Source organism: Gallinula chloropus, assembly GCF_964237585.1.
Source record: "Gallinula chloropus genome assembly, chromosome: 6".
NCBI classification, from domain to species: domain Eukaryota; kingdom Metazoa; phylum Chordata; class Aves; order Gruiformes; family Rallidae; genus Gallinula; species Gallinula chloropus.
Window position 1 is genome coordinate 26,954,541 of NC_140091.1, and position 19,874 is coordinate 26,974,414.

General features: G+C 44.1%; 1 protein-coding gene across 1 annotated transcript in view; it reads right to left on the reverse strand.

The window, feature by feature from the left end:
* The window catches only part of ATF6 (activating transcription factor 6), a gene marked incomplete at both ends in the record, with an annotated part of 76,767 nt that overhangs the window by 15,095 nt on the left and 41,798 nt on the right, over positions 1–19,874 (reverse strand). The window contains one exon of the mRNA XM_084266207.1: positions 561–645. Coding sequence (XP_084122333.1) covers positions 561–645 — 85 coding nt within the window. The remainder of the gene's footprint in view (positions 1–560; positions 646–19,874) is intronic.

Below are 19,874 nucleotides of genomic sequence, written 5' to 3' on the forward strand. Positions count from 1 at the left end.
TAATCCTGACCATGCAGTGCTGAGAGGTCCCCCTCCCACTGAGCGTTGTGTAACAGAGTGGCAAACAGCCGAGGAAGCCGATGGAAGGCAGTCAGTAACGACCAGCAAGGCCAAGGAATTCGCCCCGCTAAGCTGGCGTAGAAGGAACCCAAATGAGAGGATGGGGACAGTCTCCACACTCAGTGAGATCTCCGTAGCCATCAAGTCCAAGGAGCTAAATCACGTGCAAGGAACCCTTAATCACCTGTGCATAAACCACCCCCCTGAGTGGGTGGATGGCACCTCCCCTGTCTCCTAGAAGGAGCTAGAATGAGAAACTGCAGAATGCTGCCCAAACCACACATCCTTGTGCTACACTCTCGGTGCGCAGGCACTGGTGATTTGCCAGCACCCCAGCTCCAGTGAGGACCCTGGCAACTAAGGCCCCGTAACAACCTGGCCGACTTCTTTTTCACAGCTACAAGGAGAGACATTTGGTCTGAGTTTGGGTTCCATGTACAAGTCAGGCATGTCTCTTTGAAATTAATCTTCTATCATTCTCTTTCATGTGTTGGACTTACCATTGATGTTTACAGCTGGCAACACTATAGACATCTTTGGTCTTCTGGTCTTGTTATGTGTGGTGGCTGGCAGTAACAGGTGGTCCTGGAAAAGAGGGGGAAAAGATGTGTTAAATCTACCCTGGAAGTACAGAGCTGGGAAAATTCCTTTCCATTCTGTCTTACTGGCATTCCACATAAAACTATTTACGACAGCTTAGCAAATTCAAATTGTGGAGGGAGTCTTCCAAAAGTCACAGTAATTGCGCATGCTGTGTAACCAAGAAGAAATCCCTATTGCAGGCAGCAGAATATGAAGTAGCCTTGATCATGTGGGAAGAGATGGAAACTGCTATTAGACTGTCGTTCAACAGAGTACTTATGTATATGATTAAAGTAATGTAACTTGACTTCAATGATATTTAAACATGTGGTTAAGGGCTCTGCTGAAGCAGAGCCTTTACTTGTAGTGCTGTCTGCTTTATATATATAAATGTCATCTTGTTCTATCTATGTCAAGCTCTCCACCACGTGCCTCGTGCAGTCAGTGTTGTGATGGAGTGTGAATTATAAGCTCTGCTGCTGACAAAACCTACCAGGGAAGTGGGATGGCAAAGCCATGCTTCAGTAGCTTGTCTTGGCTGTGAGGAGACTGGGTGCTGCCGTAAGACAGCAACAGTGTTCAAACTAACTGCCCTGGGCTTGAGCACTGGAAGCTGTGCTTGTAGGAGACACTCTGAACACAGACCTGACCTGTGGGGGAAAACACAGCCTTTCTTTAGGGGTTTTTTGCTGTGGCTGAACTGAAATCGCTCATCTTGCAGCCTGGGAAGATACAGTTCTTCCCTTTAGCAACAGTGGTAACAGCACAACACGCCAGTCCAGGTGTCTCTGTATCACTGTGCCATGCTGATGGAGATGGACCAAAGAAAGACTACTGAGGACAAGCCTTCCAAAGCTTAGCTTCCCTGACAGAAGACTGCATCACTGCACCATCTCAGTACACAGTGGGCATTTGAGAGTGGGATATTTGCTCTCCATTAGTAATTAGGGACAAGACTGTGTTTATCTAACTGACAAACTGAGTTTAAATTTCTAACTTGGACTGTAAGTGAAACAAAAACCTGCCAATCACTAGGTATCTTTTCCTGGTCCCAAAGAATTAACGGAAAGGTTTATTTTCCCAGTCCCTGTGTTTGCTCCCAACCTCAGCCACACCAAATTCAGGCCCAGCGTCTCTGAGAAGAACAAAAGCTGGCAGGTGCCACCATGTCAAACACATGGAGACCAACTCATTAAGAAGTTTTTGCAACTGTCCTAATACCAGATCCAAACATCTGCCTTAGGCTTTTCAAGAGCCAGCATCCATCTCACACGGTTGGAAAGCGGAAGCAACTCCAGTGCTCTCATCTCATTTCACGCTTTCCCATCTGTGAAACTCCCACGATATTTCACAAGCACTCAGAACTTTACATGCAGCTTTTGGGCTCCCAGCTTCAGGGTAAGAAGAGGCACACAAACATTTAATGCCTTTAGCCAAGGTTATCTTTTTTTGCAGAATACATTAGACTTCCTTTAGGACGCAGTTGTTCATTTCTTAATGTCAGGATATCTGTGATTTTTTCCTTTCTAATATCTAAATGCCACATTGTTATACTGAAGATTCTGGGAACGGAGCTACACATAAAGTTAGGTGTTAAATACATCAAGGCATTCTGTAGATCCATTGCAGAAATATGGCTCTCCTTTTTTCCCATCAAAAAAATCCCCCCAAAAAGCCAATGACTGACCATGAGAAGAAAACATTACTTCAATGACTGTAATTAAAAACATCTTGGTACCCAAATTATAAAACCACTCTGGTATAATTCTCAGACTACATATGTAATTCCCATTTCGTTCCTGAACCACTGACATTAAGACAACACTCGGCAAGACAATGATCTTTACAGAAAAAACTGTTCTTGAAATTCAATGCTCCCCAGGGAACAGGCCAAAGATAAGATGTCCATTAAAACTACATTTTGTAACGAGGCCCTTGTCATGACTTGATTACTATTTTTAACATCCCTTACAATGCGCTTATGCTGGATTTTCTCTTTTGCAATGCTTCTGAGTCCACAACATTATCACTTAGCAAAGCACAGATGATCACCTCTGAGCCATTACAAGCAACTACAGCTTTTTGCTAACATACTTGAAGTTTGATACATTAATTGATGCTGGCTTGCTTTTGCACATAATGGCACCTTATTTACTGTATGTATAAAATTAATTTAGAACAATCACAAAGACTTTACAATTGGAGTACCTCTTCAGAAATAACCAGCAGTGTCACAGCAGAAATGCCCGATTTCTGGATAGCAACGCAGTAAGGGAAATTCTTGAGGTAGTTCTTGAACTATTACCTATCTTGGCTGCACCAGGGGAGGTACAGGTTGGACCTTCAGAAACAGTTTTTCACCCAGATTGTGGGTGGGACAGGTCAGTAGAGGGCTAGGGAATCTTGGAGGTTTCCACAACCCAGCCACACAAAGCCATGGCTGCTCTTATCTACTGCTGGCACCAGTTCCACTTCAAGGAGAAACTCATGCTAGGCACCACCAGAGGTTTTCTCTACCCATTTCAATGACCCTGTGATTCTCCACTTGCAGTCTGCAGGACAAACACTGGCAGCACCAGTTTCTCCTAAGAGACCTATGGTAACTACAGAGCAGTGCAAACACCTCCGACTTGGCCTTCACAAGCTCTGCATCTCCTCCATCACGGTTAAATTCAAAGGCTTGGCTCAGAGTGACTCTGCAGTTAACAAATTGTATTTCCATGACTACAACACAGCCAAACTATGCACTAATTCTGCTGGGCTGGTTCAGATTCCACCAAACCAATTTGCAGGAAAACAATATTCCAAACCTTGCACTGAAAATGAGATGTAACATTCACTTTTCTCACTTCTGCCTCACCTAGAAGCTTTTTTTTTTTTTTTGAATACCAGGAGTTAAGATTTAATCTCAACTAATTTCAGGCTTTTGTGAAAGATGTTCCAAGAGCTGCAAAGAAGAAAACAAGCAGTTCACCACTATCTGCTCTCCTTACTCCTAATTCTGATTTAAACCAAAATCACCACACCATTTTCTGCTAGGTCGGTCAACTGAAGCAGGCAACTCCAATGGGTATTTGCTCCATACCAAGACAGCATTGGAGGTGACAGGAGCTTCAGATAAGGCTGATGCTTCCCAGTGACTATGATGAGAATGAGATCTAGTTCAGACTGGTCAACCAACATCCAAGCACCTGAAGCTGGGTTAAATGAATGCCAGCTGGACAGACTTCTTTCCCTGCCTTGGAGAAACAAAGGGAGCACAACTACAGACATTCAAAACCAAGGGAAGGTGAGAAAGAGGGCAGATATGTAGATGCTGTTATTATAACTCAGTCTAACCCAGCAAAGTAAACTTATTTTACACAAATCATGGCAGGCCCAAGACATCCTGCTCAGCCACACAAAATCCTGTTAGAGACAGGAACTGGTAAGAAAAATGTTGGTACCTACTCCCTGTGCACTGTCACTGGTAATCCCTCCACACACAACGCGGTAAGATCAGCACACTGGCTCTGAACCAAAGCGCAGAGGGATCTATTTTTGAGGAGGCTGCTCTGCTACCTGAGACATTGAAATTAACTTCCTATTAGTTTCCAGACTCTGGAACATCTCCTAAAACTGCACAGCCAAGTGGTCTGTTCACATATATCAACCTGCCTGCTGCTCCTCTGACTGGTGTGGTTTGAACAGTGTGAGAGGGAAGCCCCAGAGCCTCCTGCTCCACAGCAGACAGGGAGACAATGAAGTCATTTCCACTGGTGCTTCTGTGTCCAAACGTGCTTTGGAGCTGCCGCACAACTCCTCGGTGTTTCAACACCAGCTTTGGAGCAGACAGAGAGATAAAAAGCCAGTCAGCTGTACGTTTAAACTGCTACCAAGAGCAGGATGCACAGATGGTCTGGAAGTCAGATCCTGCCCATCTTTACTACAATGAGCCGTTCTTTAAAATCTGGAGTTAGGGAAATTTATCCATCTCCCTGATAATCTTTATCTATCTGCTGACTGTCCCTCTGACAGTCAGTTCTAACTTGCAAACTTTCACTAACTGCCCCCATCCCACACTGAGGGCAGAGGTAGCCATGGGGATGCTGCAGAGTATCGTAAACACTTTGCCTACAGTTTAGCTGCCTACAACATTCTCGAGCCCAAAAGCCTTCAGAGAGCCCACAACTTTTACTTGAAAGCAATACCTAACTTTTTACATGCAATGTAAATGAGTGGATGGGTTAGTGATGAGGAAGAAATCAGACATTCAGAAACACGATTTAAATGCATTTTTACCAAGTAAAATATTTTCTCCTGTTCTAAGCATGCTGAAATCCATCCCAGAGGGCTGTGTGATGCTATTACTCATCCCTAATTTTAAACACTAGACAAAAATATCTAAAATGAAAATGCTGTTTGTGATATTAACACATGGCATAAAACTGAAAATGAATACAAGCAAATCTTACAAGTCAGCATTTGGCCTGTGAGCACGAGTGTCAACCAGAGGCAGAATAAATCACAATTATTACCCAACAACACATGGCCTTGGCTCGAGCCAAGATTTGCCCTTAGATGAGATGACAATTTAAAGAGACGATGCAGACCTGAGACTGCTGGCAGAATGACTGGAAAAAATTCAGCCTGGAAAGACAATATTTCAAACGAGACCTTAACTTTACCATTCTCATTTTGCTTTTGATCATCTCTGCAGTTCAGTGATATTGAAACCAGATGAGATGGACAGGTAGATAAATATAGATACAGATACTAGAAATCCAGCCACAAACAAATTACCTTAGTTTAACAAGTTTGGATACAGAAACACATTTTTTCCCTGGGGGATAAATTCTGAAGCTGTTACTTGTTAAACTTCTGATCAATAAACACATTTATTAAGTCCCTGCCACTATAAAACAGTCTGGCACTACATAACTACAACGGTTGTAAACATCCAGAAGTTTGGTGCCCCTACAGAATGACATTCCCCACTGAATCCTGCTGTCTGCTTCTGGGCCCCACAACACGTGGAACTGCAGTAAAGATTGTAAAGCTTCTTACATAAGATGAGCGTTGTCAGGCTCTAACAGGGATTAAGCTTTGGAGCCTCGTGTATGTCTAACCCCCACAGTCAACTGGCAGTGGAAATCCTGTTCCACAGTGCTAGAAGATTCCAAACCTGCCTGCTCCTGCAGCTTCAGCCTGAGTCACATGACATATGGCTTGCTTCTCAAATCTCTACTACTTAGATGCATGAAAACTTGCATCTTAGCATTCATTTGAATAAATTAAAATTGTTTGTAACTCTCACAGGACATAAAGAAAACCTCATCGCTGCATACCATGAAGTTCTATTAAATACAGAGAAAAAACACTCCCCAAGGGTCATTTTGATTATTTTTTTTTTTTTGAACAACCATAATTTCACGAGCTTGACTCTTGGCTTTTAATTTATCAGAACTGGCAACACTGCCTGTTTGCAATGCATGTCCCGTCAGCAACACTGCACCCAGTACCAACAAACACAAAGGAATTAATCCTTGCAGCATGCCCCTGATGGAGGAAAACATTACCAGTGCTATGGGGAATGCTTAAAGGAGACAAGCATGTGTTTGAGGGATACCCAAGTGACACAGGATGCATAGGAACAGACTTCCAAACCCCCAAGGCTCTGCACTCTCTGCATGAGCTGTCTTTCCTCCCACCCCTGAGGTTACTTACCTGGCAAATCAGTTCACTGTGATTTTTCTTACCTTCTTAGCTGCTGTGCTTAGGAACAGCTAAGTGTTTCTCAAGAGCCTTTTCTAGTCCCCTGAGCAAAAGCATTGCTTACTAGAAATTAAGTAGTGTAACGTGATTTAAATGGGCTTTGTTGCAGTGCACTGAGCACATCTGCCCAGGTAAAACACTGCGGTACCACTGAAGAACAAGCTGTGATGCCTCTGGCCCTTCCCACTGGTTTGGAGCACACATCTTGCCAACTACAGATGTGACTCCTGTGGGAGAGAAACAAGACCCTAAACTCATTTCTCACCTCTCTTCTCACAAAGACTTCAAGATGTCCAAGGGAGCCTTGCTCTCCACTAGAGACCCATCCCTGAGCAGCTAAGGATAATCTTTCCAAAAACAAGTGACATTTGTTACTTTACAAGAATAAAAGCTCCAAAGAACCAGGGTTAAAAAAATACCAAAGAAAAACTTCAGTGTCCTGTTCTCATAATTTGCCCTGAGGAGGAGATCTGATCTTTACCACTGCCTTGGAGACCAGCTATGTCCTGGGGTATTGCAACTAAGACAGACAGAGCGGCGTGGGCAAACAGCCGGGCGCCTCGGCATGCCAAAGCCGCCTCTGTCCAGGCAGCTTCAGAAGACTTCTTGCAGTCAACAAACACTGTAGCTGGGCATTTTTTCATCTCTCTTTATGACTAAGAGGTCTCCCAGGGAATCATGCCTCAATCTCTTCCAGCCTGAACCTTCACACTGCGATTCCAGAACCACATTACAACCACTGCCGATACAGACAGAGGAGCTTCCCACGTCCCACTGAGGTGCTGGCAGGTCCCCAAGCTGCTGGGGGTACCATTACTCTTTAACAGCTCTACTTCTGGTTCTGTTCAGCAAGTCCTGATAGCATAAAAGCTTATCTATTAACTATCCAGCTACACCTAGTGATCTCAAGATGAAGCAGACAGAAAGCAATTGTTTTTTTGATCATAAACGTCGTGCATCAAATCCATGTACCATCTTTCAAACATAGTTTTTCTGAACAACCTTTAGGAACTTCAGGCCAATGTGACACTGGACCTTCTTCAGAGATACCCTTCTGGCCATACAAACAGCATGAAACAAAAATGCATCCAACTTCAGAGACTGCTCTGCACAAGTCCTCTGACGAGCTGGATTTCTTAAAACCCTGAGCTGACAGTGCCAATGAGCCAGCTTCTCTTTGACAAACCACAGCTTTCACACTTATTAAAAATTTCAAAATAATTGTTTCAGGCTGCCTGGCTGCTGCCAGTGATGTGACACTTCTGCCCCGATCTCCTACACAGGCCATCAACTCTGCACTGAGCAGCACCACAGCCTTCAGCACACGACTCCTAACTGGGACATGGCTGAAGCTTGAACTTCGTTCTCAACACAGCCAGGGCTGAACCTCAGCAGCTCTCTGGACACAAAAGGAGGCTGTTCTCCAAGGGAGAGAACTTACTGCACTGCACTTACGGCCTTGGGGCTGATTCTCATTTACCCCAGCAGTTCCCCACACCGCCAAGCACACAGCACGGATCACGGTGTAAATGAGAATTAGGTCTTGGTCTATCTGGTTTTGGTTTCTGCTGTCAGTTCGAAGAGGACGTGTATGAAAGTTTACAAATTTGTAGAGGAAATGGCTGTATAATTTCACTATTGATTCAGTTGGATGATGGCAACCATATGCTGTCCTCAGGATACTCCACACTGACACAGCGCTGGTCCATCGGACAATGCCAGGAGTTCCTGCTGCATTGCCCTTGCTACCAGTGGAGGTTAAACAGGGCAGTTGACTCTGCAACCAATACCATCCTACCAATTTGGTTTGACCTTTAGGTCTGAAAAGCACAGGGATGGTTTTTAAGAGCAGAAAAAGGAGAGGAAGCCAGTTAAACCTCTAACACAAACTGTGATTCGCTGCCACAATGCTTGCTTATGATACTGGCAGCTGTAAAGCTGCCTTGTTTTTAAAGTTAATGGGTCTTTTTTCTTCTCTTTTTTTAAGGTAAATAAACCCAAGTGGATTTACATCCCACCACGGATCCTTACAAGGAATCCAAGACACACAAGATGAGTATGGGAGTGAGTGAAAGATGGGATAATGACTGTGAGGAACCCACAGAAAACCCACAATAATAATTCACAAGGTCTCAGCTTCTCTGCACTGGTTCTTGACAGCCCACCCTCAGAGGCCCCAGAAGCTTTACTACTTTGCATTTAACTTGATTTGAAAGAGTAACAGTTCTGCATACATTAATCTTTAGGTTAGCTAGCATATATTAACACAGTTTGATTTTGCAGCATCCTTAAAGAAGAGAGTTTGTGATTGAGAATTCAACTCCCAACCCTGAGCACAGAATTTAATTACTTAGCTAAGTTTTAAGACTTTTTAATTTTTTTTTCTTTTCTCTTGGGGGAAAACTGTCCCCTAACAGGAACACTCCCAGATGTGGTGGGAATAAAGCTTCTTTTTCTGCCCTTATTTTTGCCCAGAGCTCTCCTATTCCCACCAATGCTGTTCCAATCCCAGTGTTTCCGTGCACAGGTGGTTTTTACAGCCTATACTTTGCACAAAGCAACGAAATGATGAGATATGCTTTTTATTTAAGCGGTTTACCAGAAATAGCTCCATCCCACAGTCAATAAAACGCCCTGTAGTGTAAGATTACACCTTTCTGACATTCCCAGACAAGTTTTTATAAATAACACTAACTGTGCTCTGGAACACGTTCTGGTCATTGTCCCTGCAGAAGAGGGAGTTCCTATCCAGTTTAGTTCCCACACAAGAGACCTTTTAATGAAGAAGTCCTCAGTGCCTTTTATCATCACAGTGCTACTGCCAGATGTGATATGGCCAGGGCTCCAAAACTAACTGGAAAGCATCTTGCTGTGAGTCAGAGAGCCTTGTGAAAATCCCAGAGACCTCAGAGGAATGGAAAATTCACTGTCACAAGCCTCTGTTGGAGGAGTTTCCTCTGCTCCCTTCAATGGCAGCACTGCTGCTTGTCTATAAGCAGAGCTCAGCTTTGGAGGTCAGCACTAAGTGGCTTCTCATACCTCTTCTGGAGTAAGAATTTAAAAGGTTGTGGAGCCTACTGCAGATACAGAGACCTGCTGTGAACCGTGTCCTTCTCTGCAGCTCACAAACCGAGGCAGCAAACTCCAATAAAGCAAGAAGAACTTCTTTTTGTCCCTTCTCCTTTTGGATTGAATTCATGTTAAGTTGCCTTACAGATCACAAGGAACCAAAAAACCAGGGGCCAAATTAAAGTGACCTAGTTTAAATTCTTAAATGGACTGCAAGTGTCTCCGGCTAAGACACTTATTCAGACCATCTCTGCAGCAGTTCTTGACTTCCAGAAGATCCAAGATGTAACAGCAGACGCCTCATGATTCTTTTTGAACAAAAAACTCTCAAGGTGTAAAAGCAGAGGACACAATTTAACAAAGACTTGAGGCAAATGAAGCTCTCCTGCTGCTGAAACTGTTCCTGATTTCCTCTTCCTGCCTGCCCTGGACATTGCAGCTGCTGCTCGAGAGCTGATGCTGTCCTCCTCTGACTGCAAGGAAAGCCAAATTACCTTGCCAAGATGGAAATGACCAGCATATACAGATAGGACACTTTCCCTTACCTGTCTTCCAGCCACCAACCACTTTCAGTTACTATTTTAGGAGTTTTCTGAGAAAGATATGATTTCTGTATATTTAGTAGCTATTACTGGATTTCTCTTTCATGCACATTCTCAGTCCCCCTTGAATACATGCAAACTTACAGCATCTATAACGTATTCTGGCAAGAAGCTCCACAAATCCACTTCTACCATACAAATCACTTCTTTTCCTTGGTTTGAACCCACATCCTCCTATTAATTTGTTGCCCTGTTTCATTTGGTATCCTATGCAGTTTCCTTTAGGCAGGAGAATAAGGTTACAGGTGAGAAAGCAAGAATAAAAATGCAAGAATCTCATTACTTCATCAAGGTTTCAAAGACCAACACAACCTTCTAATACACATCAGACTATACTGCAAAGTATTACTTAGAGGTACCAATGGCATGTGTATAGCAGATATCATATAAAGGTGGAAAAAAATGACATAAAATCCATGTTTTCTAGTTTCATTTTTTATAATCCCTCTTCTCAACTTCCATGGCCAAAGAGGAGGGATTATGCCTTAAAATGACACTGAAATATTCTGGTAATTAAGCATATATTAGTTAAAAAGTAATAACGACTCGGTGGCCTCTGAGAAGGAATCCCATCTCCCTTCAGGAATTAGAACACAGGCACACTTCTGGAAGACAGGCCTGCTGAAACACTCTTTAACCCACCAAAACACTCTTTTAACAAAGTGACACCAGCAGCAGGATGACTGGCTATTCCCAAGATCCCAGTTCCTCTGAAAATCCCTTGTTCTGGAATTGCCCAAGATGAACCGGCCTCATTTCCATCCAAACATTCTGAATCTCACCTTTGACTTGCAACACATCCTAAATAAAAGCCACAAAATACCATCAGCCTTCCCCTTAGACTAGGGAATACTCTGGGAAATCCCAGCAGTAGAAGCTTGCATGTATCGATGTTAATTAAGCACATGATGAGGCACAGCAAAGCCAGTCTGAATGCAACGAAGATGAGGCAAAGACACCCATTTTGGACTTTAATTCTATCATAAACATACTCTTCTGTGTAGTTTTGTCTTTTTTCCTTTGTATAGGAAAGGAAAAGAAAGCCCATGTGAACGAGGAGGGCACAGGACAGAGACCGGAGAGAAATGAGGCCAGTTAAACTTGTCTGCAGAACTGCTTTGCAAGGCCCAAAAGTAAAGAACAATGGATGCATTTGCTATGATGTCATTTTGGTTTGGCAGCAGATTAAAAAAAAATTCCTAAACGCAAAGTAAGAGGATGTGAAGAACAGAATTCTAGGTTTAAATAAACAGTTTTGGTTAAAATTGTATAGGAAGATTTTTAAGGACTTGAGAACGCTTTGGTACTTTGTGTCCGTGCTGTTTGTGGGAATTAGCTGAATTTCAGGATACACTGGAAGGGATACATGTATATGTAAAGCTGACTGAGTGCTGAGCTTCTGTGAAGACCAAAGAAATGCCAGCTTGTACTGATGGGAAAGTTCTTCCCATTATGTTTGATAAGGATCAGATTTTCTTCTAAAGGCTCTCTCAATCAAGAGCCTTGATAAATCAAGAGAGCAGTTGTAAAATTTTAAAGTTTGCTCCAAATTGTTTGAAAATTGTGCCTCTCTGTCATTTTCTGTCCTTCCCAGGGGTTATATAAGCACAGAAATGCAATTCATCTGTAACTCCCAGTTGAGCCTGTCAATTATCTTTGTAGATTTTACAAAGTTGTAAGACCTGAAAGGAATTAATTGTTTTATTACTGCTACCCATTAAAAGAAATTCCCCTCCTTCTCTAATTCACTGCAGCACAGCTCTGCTTTTGCATAGCATCTGCATGCTATTAGTTTTGCAACTACAATCTGTAATTGCAAAAACATGTAATTTAGGTAGGGCATGTGAATAAGGTCCAGGAAAACCAAAAGGGATATAATCCAGATTCTTTGCCTCTCTGACAAAATGTTAACCCCAAGTTTCTATATTTGCTTGCAAGACCTCAGGTCTTCTACATAACACAAGCTCTGTCTTCCCAGAATTACTGCCCAACCAGATACTCATCCCCAAAGGAGCACATGCAACACAAACTGGAGCGGGCAATATTATTACAAACACCTTTTTTCCACTCTCCTGCCTTTGCAGCCTTGCCACCTAAGCAAAATATCAACCAACACACAAAATTATGTGGCTTCATGGGTACACTCCTTGGATCCAGTATCATGAGATGGACTAGACTGTAAACCCAGATTTCTTTCTAGATCAGATTCCTTGTGACACAAGTTGCATGGATAAAAAGACACTGACATCAGGCTTTCTCCAAACACTGGATCAGCAGAACACTGTGGTTTTAAATCCCTTTGCAATGAGGCTGTGCTCTGTTTTCCCTTCCTGCTGAGTTCAAAGGACAGTACTAGAATGCTTTGAACTCACTGGGGTGAGATCTCCATCCTTAGAGGTCTTCAGAGCCTCCTTGACAATGCCATGGCCAACCTCAGGTAGGGTCAGCAACAGCCTGCCTTCACGTGGGAGTCTGGACCAGAAGGATCTTCTAACCACCATGTTCAGTCAAGATGATGCTTCTACCTCTTTCCCAATCTCACTAACTTTCAGGCCACTTGTAAGACTGTATGAGGAAAATGAGGGTAGCAATCAGGGCTATGGACGTGTGAGGAATGTTTAGCAATAGCTACAGATGTCCATGAAAGGCCAGACTGTGATGGAACACTTCTCTCAAAACAATTCCCTTTAAAAGCAGAAGAAAGCATCTTTCCTTGCAGAACAAAAATAACCACACATGCAGGTAGCTGGAAATGCAAGAAAAATCCTAGCCAGAAACAACTGTCGAGCAGAGTCCAGGCTTTATCCTTTCTTAAATGAAGGCAATTAATTTGATCACAGTGTGTTCCATCCTACAACACACAGCACACCATCCAGCCCTGGTTTGAAATGACTGTCCTCTTGCCTTCTGCATCAACAGAAATCATTTACTGAGACTCCCACTGATCTCCACGCTCTTCAAGAGATGGCTGCAAGGCACTGCAAGCAGCAGCTCACCTGCAGCTGCCAGCGCAACAGGCCCGTCAGCTCTGATGGCTCCAAGAGACAACATCTGAACACAGGATGCAGTCTGAAGGGCAGCTTTTAGCAAGCGGGTCTAAGAGATGTTCAGATGAAAACAGCAATTGTATTTATCACTCCTGCACAGGTGAACACACGTTGCAGTTTTGGCAAGGCTGTGTTTTACAGACAGTGCTCACTGTTCCACAAGACAGGCCCCCGGCCCCCGTCGTGCTGCACAAAGGGACCAAACCAGCCCAAACACTGAGCGTGAGCAGATGCGTCCTCCAGCTAAACACCTGGCATGGGAATTCTCTGCAAATGCATTTTAGTGCCTGCCAAAAGAACACACGTGGCCTTTGCAGCCAGGGTATCAGGTACTGGATTCAAATCGAGTTTGAGGGAATAAAATGACATTTGGCCAACAGCAACATCTAACAGTCACTGTGACTTTCTCCCTTTCTTGATCCATCCACTGAGCTGTGATTTGTCGCTAACTTGCTGGCAATATATTCACTGGGGAGGGAAATGCTTATGGAGGAGGAAACAAAATAGACCTGAAAGCAATGAGGGGCAAAACCCAGGAACAGCTTCCAAGGCTAAGGGCAGGAGAGAATAAAGTAATAGTCTGAACTAAGTTCTAGGCTAAAATAATTATTAAATAGATGCAATTAATCTAAATATGATCCCAGTTTTGCAAATGAAACTTGCAAACAAACAAACAACCTGCTCTGTTGAAGGTTCCAGTGAAATCCAAAGCCCAGTAGCAGATGCAATCCTCTCTCTGTTCTCTCTCTGCCGCTGTTTGCCCTTGACTGCCCAAGAACAGCCCGATTCCCATCTGCAGCCAGAGATGCTGCTTCTGAGAGCCCCGCAGATGTACAGGAAATTAGCAGCAACAAATCTTTCCTAATTGTGGAAGCTGAATCTGCAGCACAGACCTCAAGGGGACTGGAAAGTCTCTTCTAGAAATATTTGCTGTATCTCAACTTTCTGGAAAAAGCAAGTGACCATGAGACCAGCCTCTGGGGATCTCCTTTGGACCCCCATCCTTTACTGTCATACACTCAAGATACCTGAGCATATAAACCTCAACCTCCCACCAAGGGTAATCCCTCTTCACTGAGATGGGGGTATCACCTCCCAGCAGTGGCAAGAAATCACATTTTAGATCACAGGCAGAGAAGTTTTTAATGAATACAGGCAGTATTTTCATTAAACTGCCTCTGACCTGCCTTTGAAAATCTGGGTCTCATTGGCATTGTCTTCAGGTAAAGCAGCTTGAGGAGCTTCTCTCTGAAGAACCTAAAGAAACGGCTGCTCTCCCTTCCCTACTGATGTATCATCTTCCCTCCTCTGATTTCACTTCAGCAAATGGTTTCCCCCTCCTTCCACATTCTGCCAAAGCTGAATAAAAGTGTGTCTCTATATAAATATAAATGCAAATGCCACTGTCAAACCCACAACAGGAAGCCAAGATGAGAGATACAGCCACAACCAGGCAGCAAGGAAGCAAATGCTCTTCCCAGTGAGCGGAGAGGCTGCATTTTTGCCTGAATCCCAAGATTTACCCAGAGCTCAGCAATGACTTCAGCTCAGACTTGGGTGGGTCTCTGTACATCTTGGCAGCAGGGACAGGCAGAGTTCCTAGGCCGCTGGTGGCTGGACGGTGGTCTGGCACAGTGGGGCCAGGGCTGGTGCTCCAAATCCAAGCTGCCTTTTGTTTTTCCCAAAATGTCAGTTCAGAGGCAATGAGATTTTAGTATCAAGATGCAATGGGCTGAATCCAAATTTGACAGCAGCGTTTTAATCTGCTCAATGTGCACTGCATTACAGATGCTTGTTGGAAAGATGTTTCTCATTCTGCAGATCCCAGGACATCTGTATGGCTAAGGATTCATCAACTATTCATAGTTTCTTCTAATTACGGAGGTATTAAAAATAATTATGTTCATGAAGTTGTCACCTCTGTTGCTAATCATCTCAGTTAATGAAAGGGAGCACGAAGACAAAGTTGCTTTTCTTTCTTTTTGCCTGTTGGTTTGCGTTACTCCTGTTTGCCCCAGCCTGATGAGCTTCCTCCTCTTCCCAATTATAGCTGAGTTTCACTTCTAAATCTCAATCCTGAGCCCAGTTTTGCTGCCAAGCGCCTGCTCTGTTTGAGTTTCTAGTGTGGCTGAGGAAGACGTAAATCAGGTCTAGAAACAGGCTTCATTTTATAAGGGGAAAATGTCTATAAACATTTAATGTTTTTTTCCCCAAAGAAAGAAAACAAAACAAGAAAACAACCTGATGGAAAATAGCCTTAGAAGGCGTAAACAAGTTACGTGGTTAACTCATGCTTGGTGGCAAGAAGGATCATGGATACCTGATGTTGAGGATTCTTCCTGTATCACCCCCAACCTGCCTTACAGAAGATGCACCCCATGGCCATCAGAAACGGGAAGGTTCCTTCTCCCTCCCTCAGCCCTCACACCTTCCCTGCCAACCTCTGGCAAACATTAAGACTCCCTGGCAAGCCCCATGGACGCTTTTATTGCCAAGACAATAAAACGGCTCAAGGAGGGATCTGACAAGAGCACACACAACCAAGGAATCACTGGCAACAGGAACTCTCTGGTGGTGGTGGTAAACTGTTTAACTGGCTCACTGGTCTCTACCCTAAAAAAAAAAAATCCTGGAAGCTGCTCATGTAGCAAGGGAAGAGAAGAACTCATCCAATATTGGACAATGTGAGAGCACAGCTTTTTTTTTTTTCTTCTTCCCTTTTTTTCCCCTACAGTGCTGTGGGAACTCATCCTACCCATCTAAACTTGCAGCACTGTGATGGAGGCAAAGCACTATGCACTTTTCCTGAGCAAAACAGCAGTTTCCTTAAAAAAAAAATCCCTTTTCTTCTGCGACAACAGTATCTTACTTGAATCCTGGTCTGAAGCCCTGCAGCTGAAGGATAAACTGGGGTATAAAGTGGTGCAGGAACATCACACCTCTTGTCTGTCTCATGACTGCGCATGTGAGTAACTGCCTGTCTGGCACAGCAACTGAATTAGTGAGATCACAGGCAGAAGACTAGATTAAAGAGAGTGGAAGGTCACCACTGGGAGATAAAAATGTAGAAAGATGCCTGCTTGCACGCTACTCCAAAGACACATGAGGCTGTAGTTTTCAGGCTGGGCCTGTCTCTCTTCCTGGAGAGCAATGTGTTTTCTTCTATCAGTGCTTGCCAACTCTCAACCACATTTAAAACATAATGGCTCAAGCAAATAGAAGCCTTTCATCTCCCCACTTAGGGTGAGATTAATTTTTTCCAGCTTTAGCTGTCTGACAGAGTTGTCTCGGCTCCCTTTAAAATCTACAGAAGGAGAAAGGCACCTCCAGAAGGAAATTCAGTCCATGCAACAGTAGGTGTTTGGGAGAGGTGGGAAAAATTGAGAGGAGCTTTTCTGCTTCCATTAAGTGGAGAAGGAGCCTCGTGCAGTGCTGGAGAATTTGTGGTGCCTTGATAGTCCATAAAGCAGCAACAGCAGTCTGGGACGTGATTTAATAAAAGGATGCCGATGCAAAGAAGGAAGAAAACCAGAAGTATTAGAAGAACACTGCAAGTTGCGCAAACCTAAGCCAAATTTGGGGAGTGTGGTCAGGGCACTGAGGAAAGTTTTATCTTTTGAGAGGGTTCCTATGTCCTTGGAAGGTCCCAAGACTCAACTAGACCAAGCCACAGCGGACTGGACCTAGTGTTGATGATAGTCCCACTTCAGACTAGAGACCTGCAGAGGCTCCTGCAGGCACTCCTATGATTCTGTGAACATTCACAGCCTGAGTGCCACCGTTAGCGAGTGAAGCACCGAACTGTGGCACTGCACAAGACTGCCAGGGATTTCTGCAAAAGCCTTTCAACAAAGGACTACTGAGGAATGCTAGTGTAGAGGAAGGTGGTGCCAGTGATACCAAACAGAAATTAATGGGTGCAGTTCTCTGCCTGGATCTGCGCACATCTCACTTGACACATGCCACTGACTTAAATATCTGGAACTACAATAAAACATTTTGCCTTCAAGTACTCTCATTATGTACATTTTGCTTGTGAAACAAGAAGTCTCAAGATAATTTCAACGTTTTCAGCCAAGAGCCTGCAAAGTATGATGCAACCATATCAGAGAACCACAGAAGCCGTGTTTCCATAAATGTGGGTTTGAAAAATGAAACGCTCCACTGACAACATTTCACCAAGCCACTGGAGTTTCCAGCTTTTCTAACCCTTTCAAAATACAGGGCACTTTCAGGTCAAAGAAAGGCTCTACCTGAATTCTAATCATAAAATAAAGATGCAACGAATGATGCATGAAGGCTTTTAGACATGTAAGTACATGAGTGTACTCTTCTAGACACTGAAGCTACAAATACCATGGCAAAATTACTGATGTCACTAAGATACGCAGTGTTATCTGCATGGGCACTTTTTTTTACTCACCTGAACCACGCTCCCCCCATACAAACCCTCCCTCTTTTTCTTACTACTCTACTGGTATTAATTCTACACAAAGAGCCTGAACATCTTGGACTAACTGCAATTTCTGCAAAGCATCAGAGAAGCGCTGAGTACTCTGATGGCACTAATTCCTAATCTCCCTCCTCCTGCTGGAGGCCACTCAGCTTGCCAGTAACCAATGTAATGCGTAGTCTCTATTCTCTATCACACCCCAGCCCATCAATGATAATACCTAATCCCACCCTCCACGTGAGGGTAAAGAGAAGATCAAAGCCTGAGGCTACATCATCCCCGCGCAGATGCGCTCCTTCTGGCTTCCATTCCGTACCTGCCCCGGTTCTGCAGAGACACCCCTGACCTGCACAAAGGCAACACGAGCTGCAGATCATTTGCCTCTCTCCCTCTGACCACACAGAAATCTGTTCAGAAGTATACCAAAAGTGCACACAGCCCTGGAACAACAGCACACGCCATTACTGGGAGGGAAAGGCAGACAAGGAGCACCACATCATTTAACGGGTCAGATTCAGTATCGTAACTTCAGACAAGCCAAAGCAGCTGCATCAAGGCTTTGTCAGGACGTTTTCAATCAGACAAAGCACTGCAAGCAGACAAAAGGCCCTCTGCCACAACAGAGGTACAGCATTCTGTGTTTACTTTCCTTCTCCTAATCCAGACCACTCTGGTTCCTAGGCATCTATTTCCTATGAAAATTAAGTTACTGGAAGTGACTTACCAGCAAACAGGTAAAGTCTTAAATCAGCTATCGGGATTTGGAGAGCCTGTACAAGTCACAAGGGCTGTCAGCTTTGATCCACACAAAGAGCTCCTGACCCGCAGGAGGATAATGAGCGGTGAGGGCTGTAACTGCTGGGAGAGCAGAGGAGGGATGGGAGCACTGTAGGGGAATTAAACACTAAATATCTGAGAACACAGAGGACATCCTTTGGACAAGCCCCATGGTGGGGGTAGAATTCCCATCTTGGACCGCCACGCCAAACCGTACACTGAAACACTAGCCACCTGTACACTAAAACATCCTGTCATGACACTGCTACAGCTTACCCAGCTGGCTTCACACTCCTTGTTTAGCATCTGTGGTATCACCTCTACCTTTAGCCTGAGCCTAAAGAGTTTCTCTCTGCTCCTACAAACGTAGTTCTTCAGACTTTATCTTGTTCTCCTAGAGCTGCACTTAATGGCTTTTGTCAAAATCTGACACCAAGAAAACCATTGCACTGTCCTTTTTCTCCAAAGGACAGCACGTTCACGTCCTGTTCCCTTTTTGTACACATTTTTCTGCATCAGCCCTTCGGCATCCAAGCTTGAGAAGTTTGGAAACTTCTTGCCTAGGTTGTATGTGGCACCTTGGCTGCTTGTCAGTTGCAGCTTCCAGCTGATAAGCAAATACCAAACAGATGGTTTAGCAAACGCAAAGAGAAATCCAGTGTATTTCCCCCATGTCAAGGAGAGATACCATTCTGGAGGTGCTGACCCCAGACTACCTGAGGCAGTAAAATTGTTCCTTTTTCTGTTCAGTGATTACCTACAGAGTTCCTGATCCTGGTGAAAGACTCCATGTCCGAGCACTCAGGACTGTTCTTAGAAAGGAAGAGAACTCCACGCTGGTTTCCTGGAAAGGACATTAAACAAGGGCCTCCCATATGCTAACAAGTGACTCAACCCAGGAACCTCCACACCGGCCAAAGCTTCAGGGAAGGAACCATCAATGAGGAACAGCTTGGGAATGTCCACTTCTAGAGCCTCTGAGGAAAGTATTGCTTAATACACAGGAGCCTGGCTGGACTTAAGAGAGGACAGCTCATATAAGTTCCTCACAGAGCAAGCTCTCAGTCTGAGCATGCTGTCCTCGTACTGGGTATTGCCCTCTCTCTGAGATTGCTGGTGCTTCCAGCCTTATTTTGGAGAGTCTCAAAACCAAGAAACAATGCCAGTCACTTATGTGATGCAGCGCTTAGTGGAGCTTTGCTAATCAAACTCCAAGGGCCCACGGGATTTAACACATTTCTAGCTAGGACTCACGGTGGATACGCTGTTTGGGTTGTGCACGTGCCTCTCCTGCACAGCCTTGCCTTCTCCTGACAAGGAGTATTTTCTAGTGCCAGAGAACTATTCACAGGCACGTTTTAATGTTTGTGATCCAAACAAAGAGGATTTCTTGAATGGTGGTTTCCAGCATGAAAGATCTCTCAGCTTAGCTCAAGGTGTTAAAATTCTGCATCACTGACCCAAAGCCGGACAGTTTCCATCAACCACAGTGGCAAAGCTGGAGTTTATCCAACCCCATGGTGAGGAGCA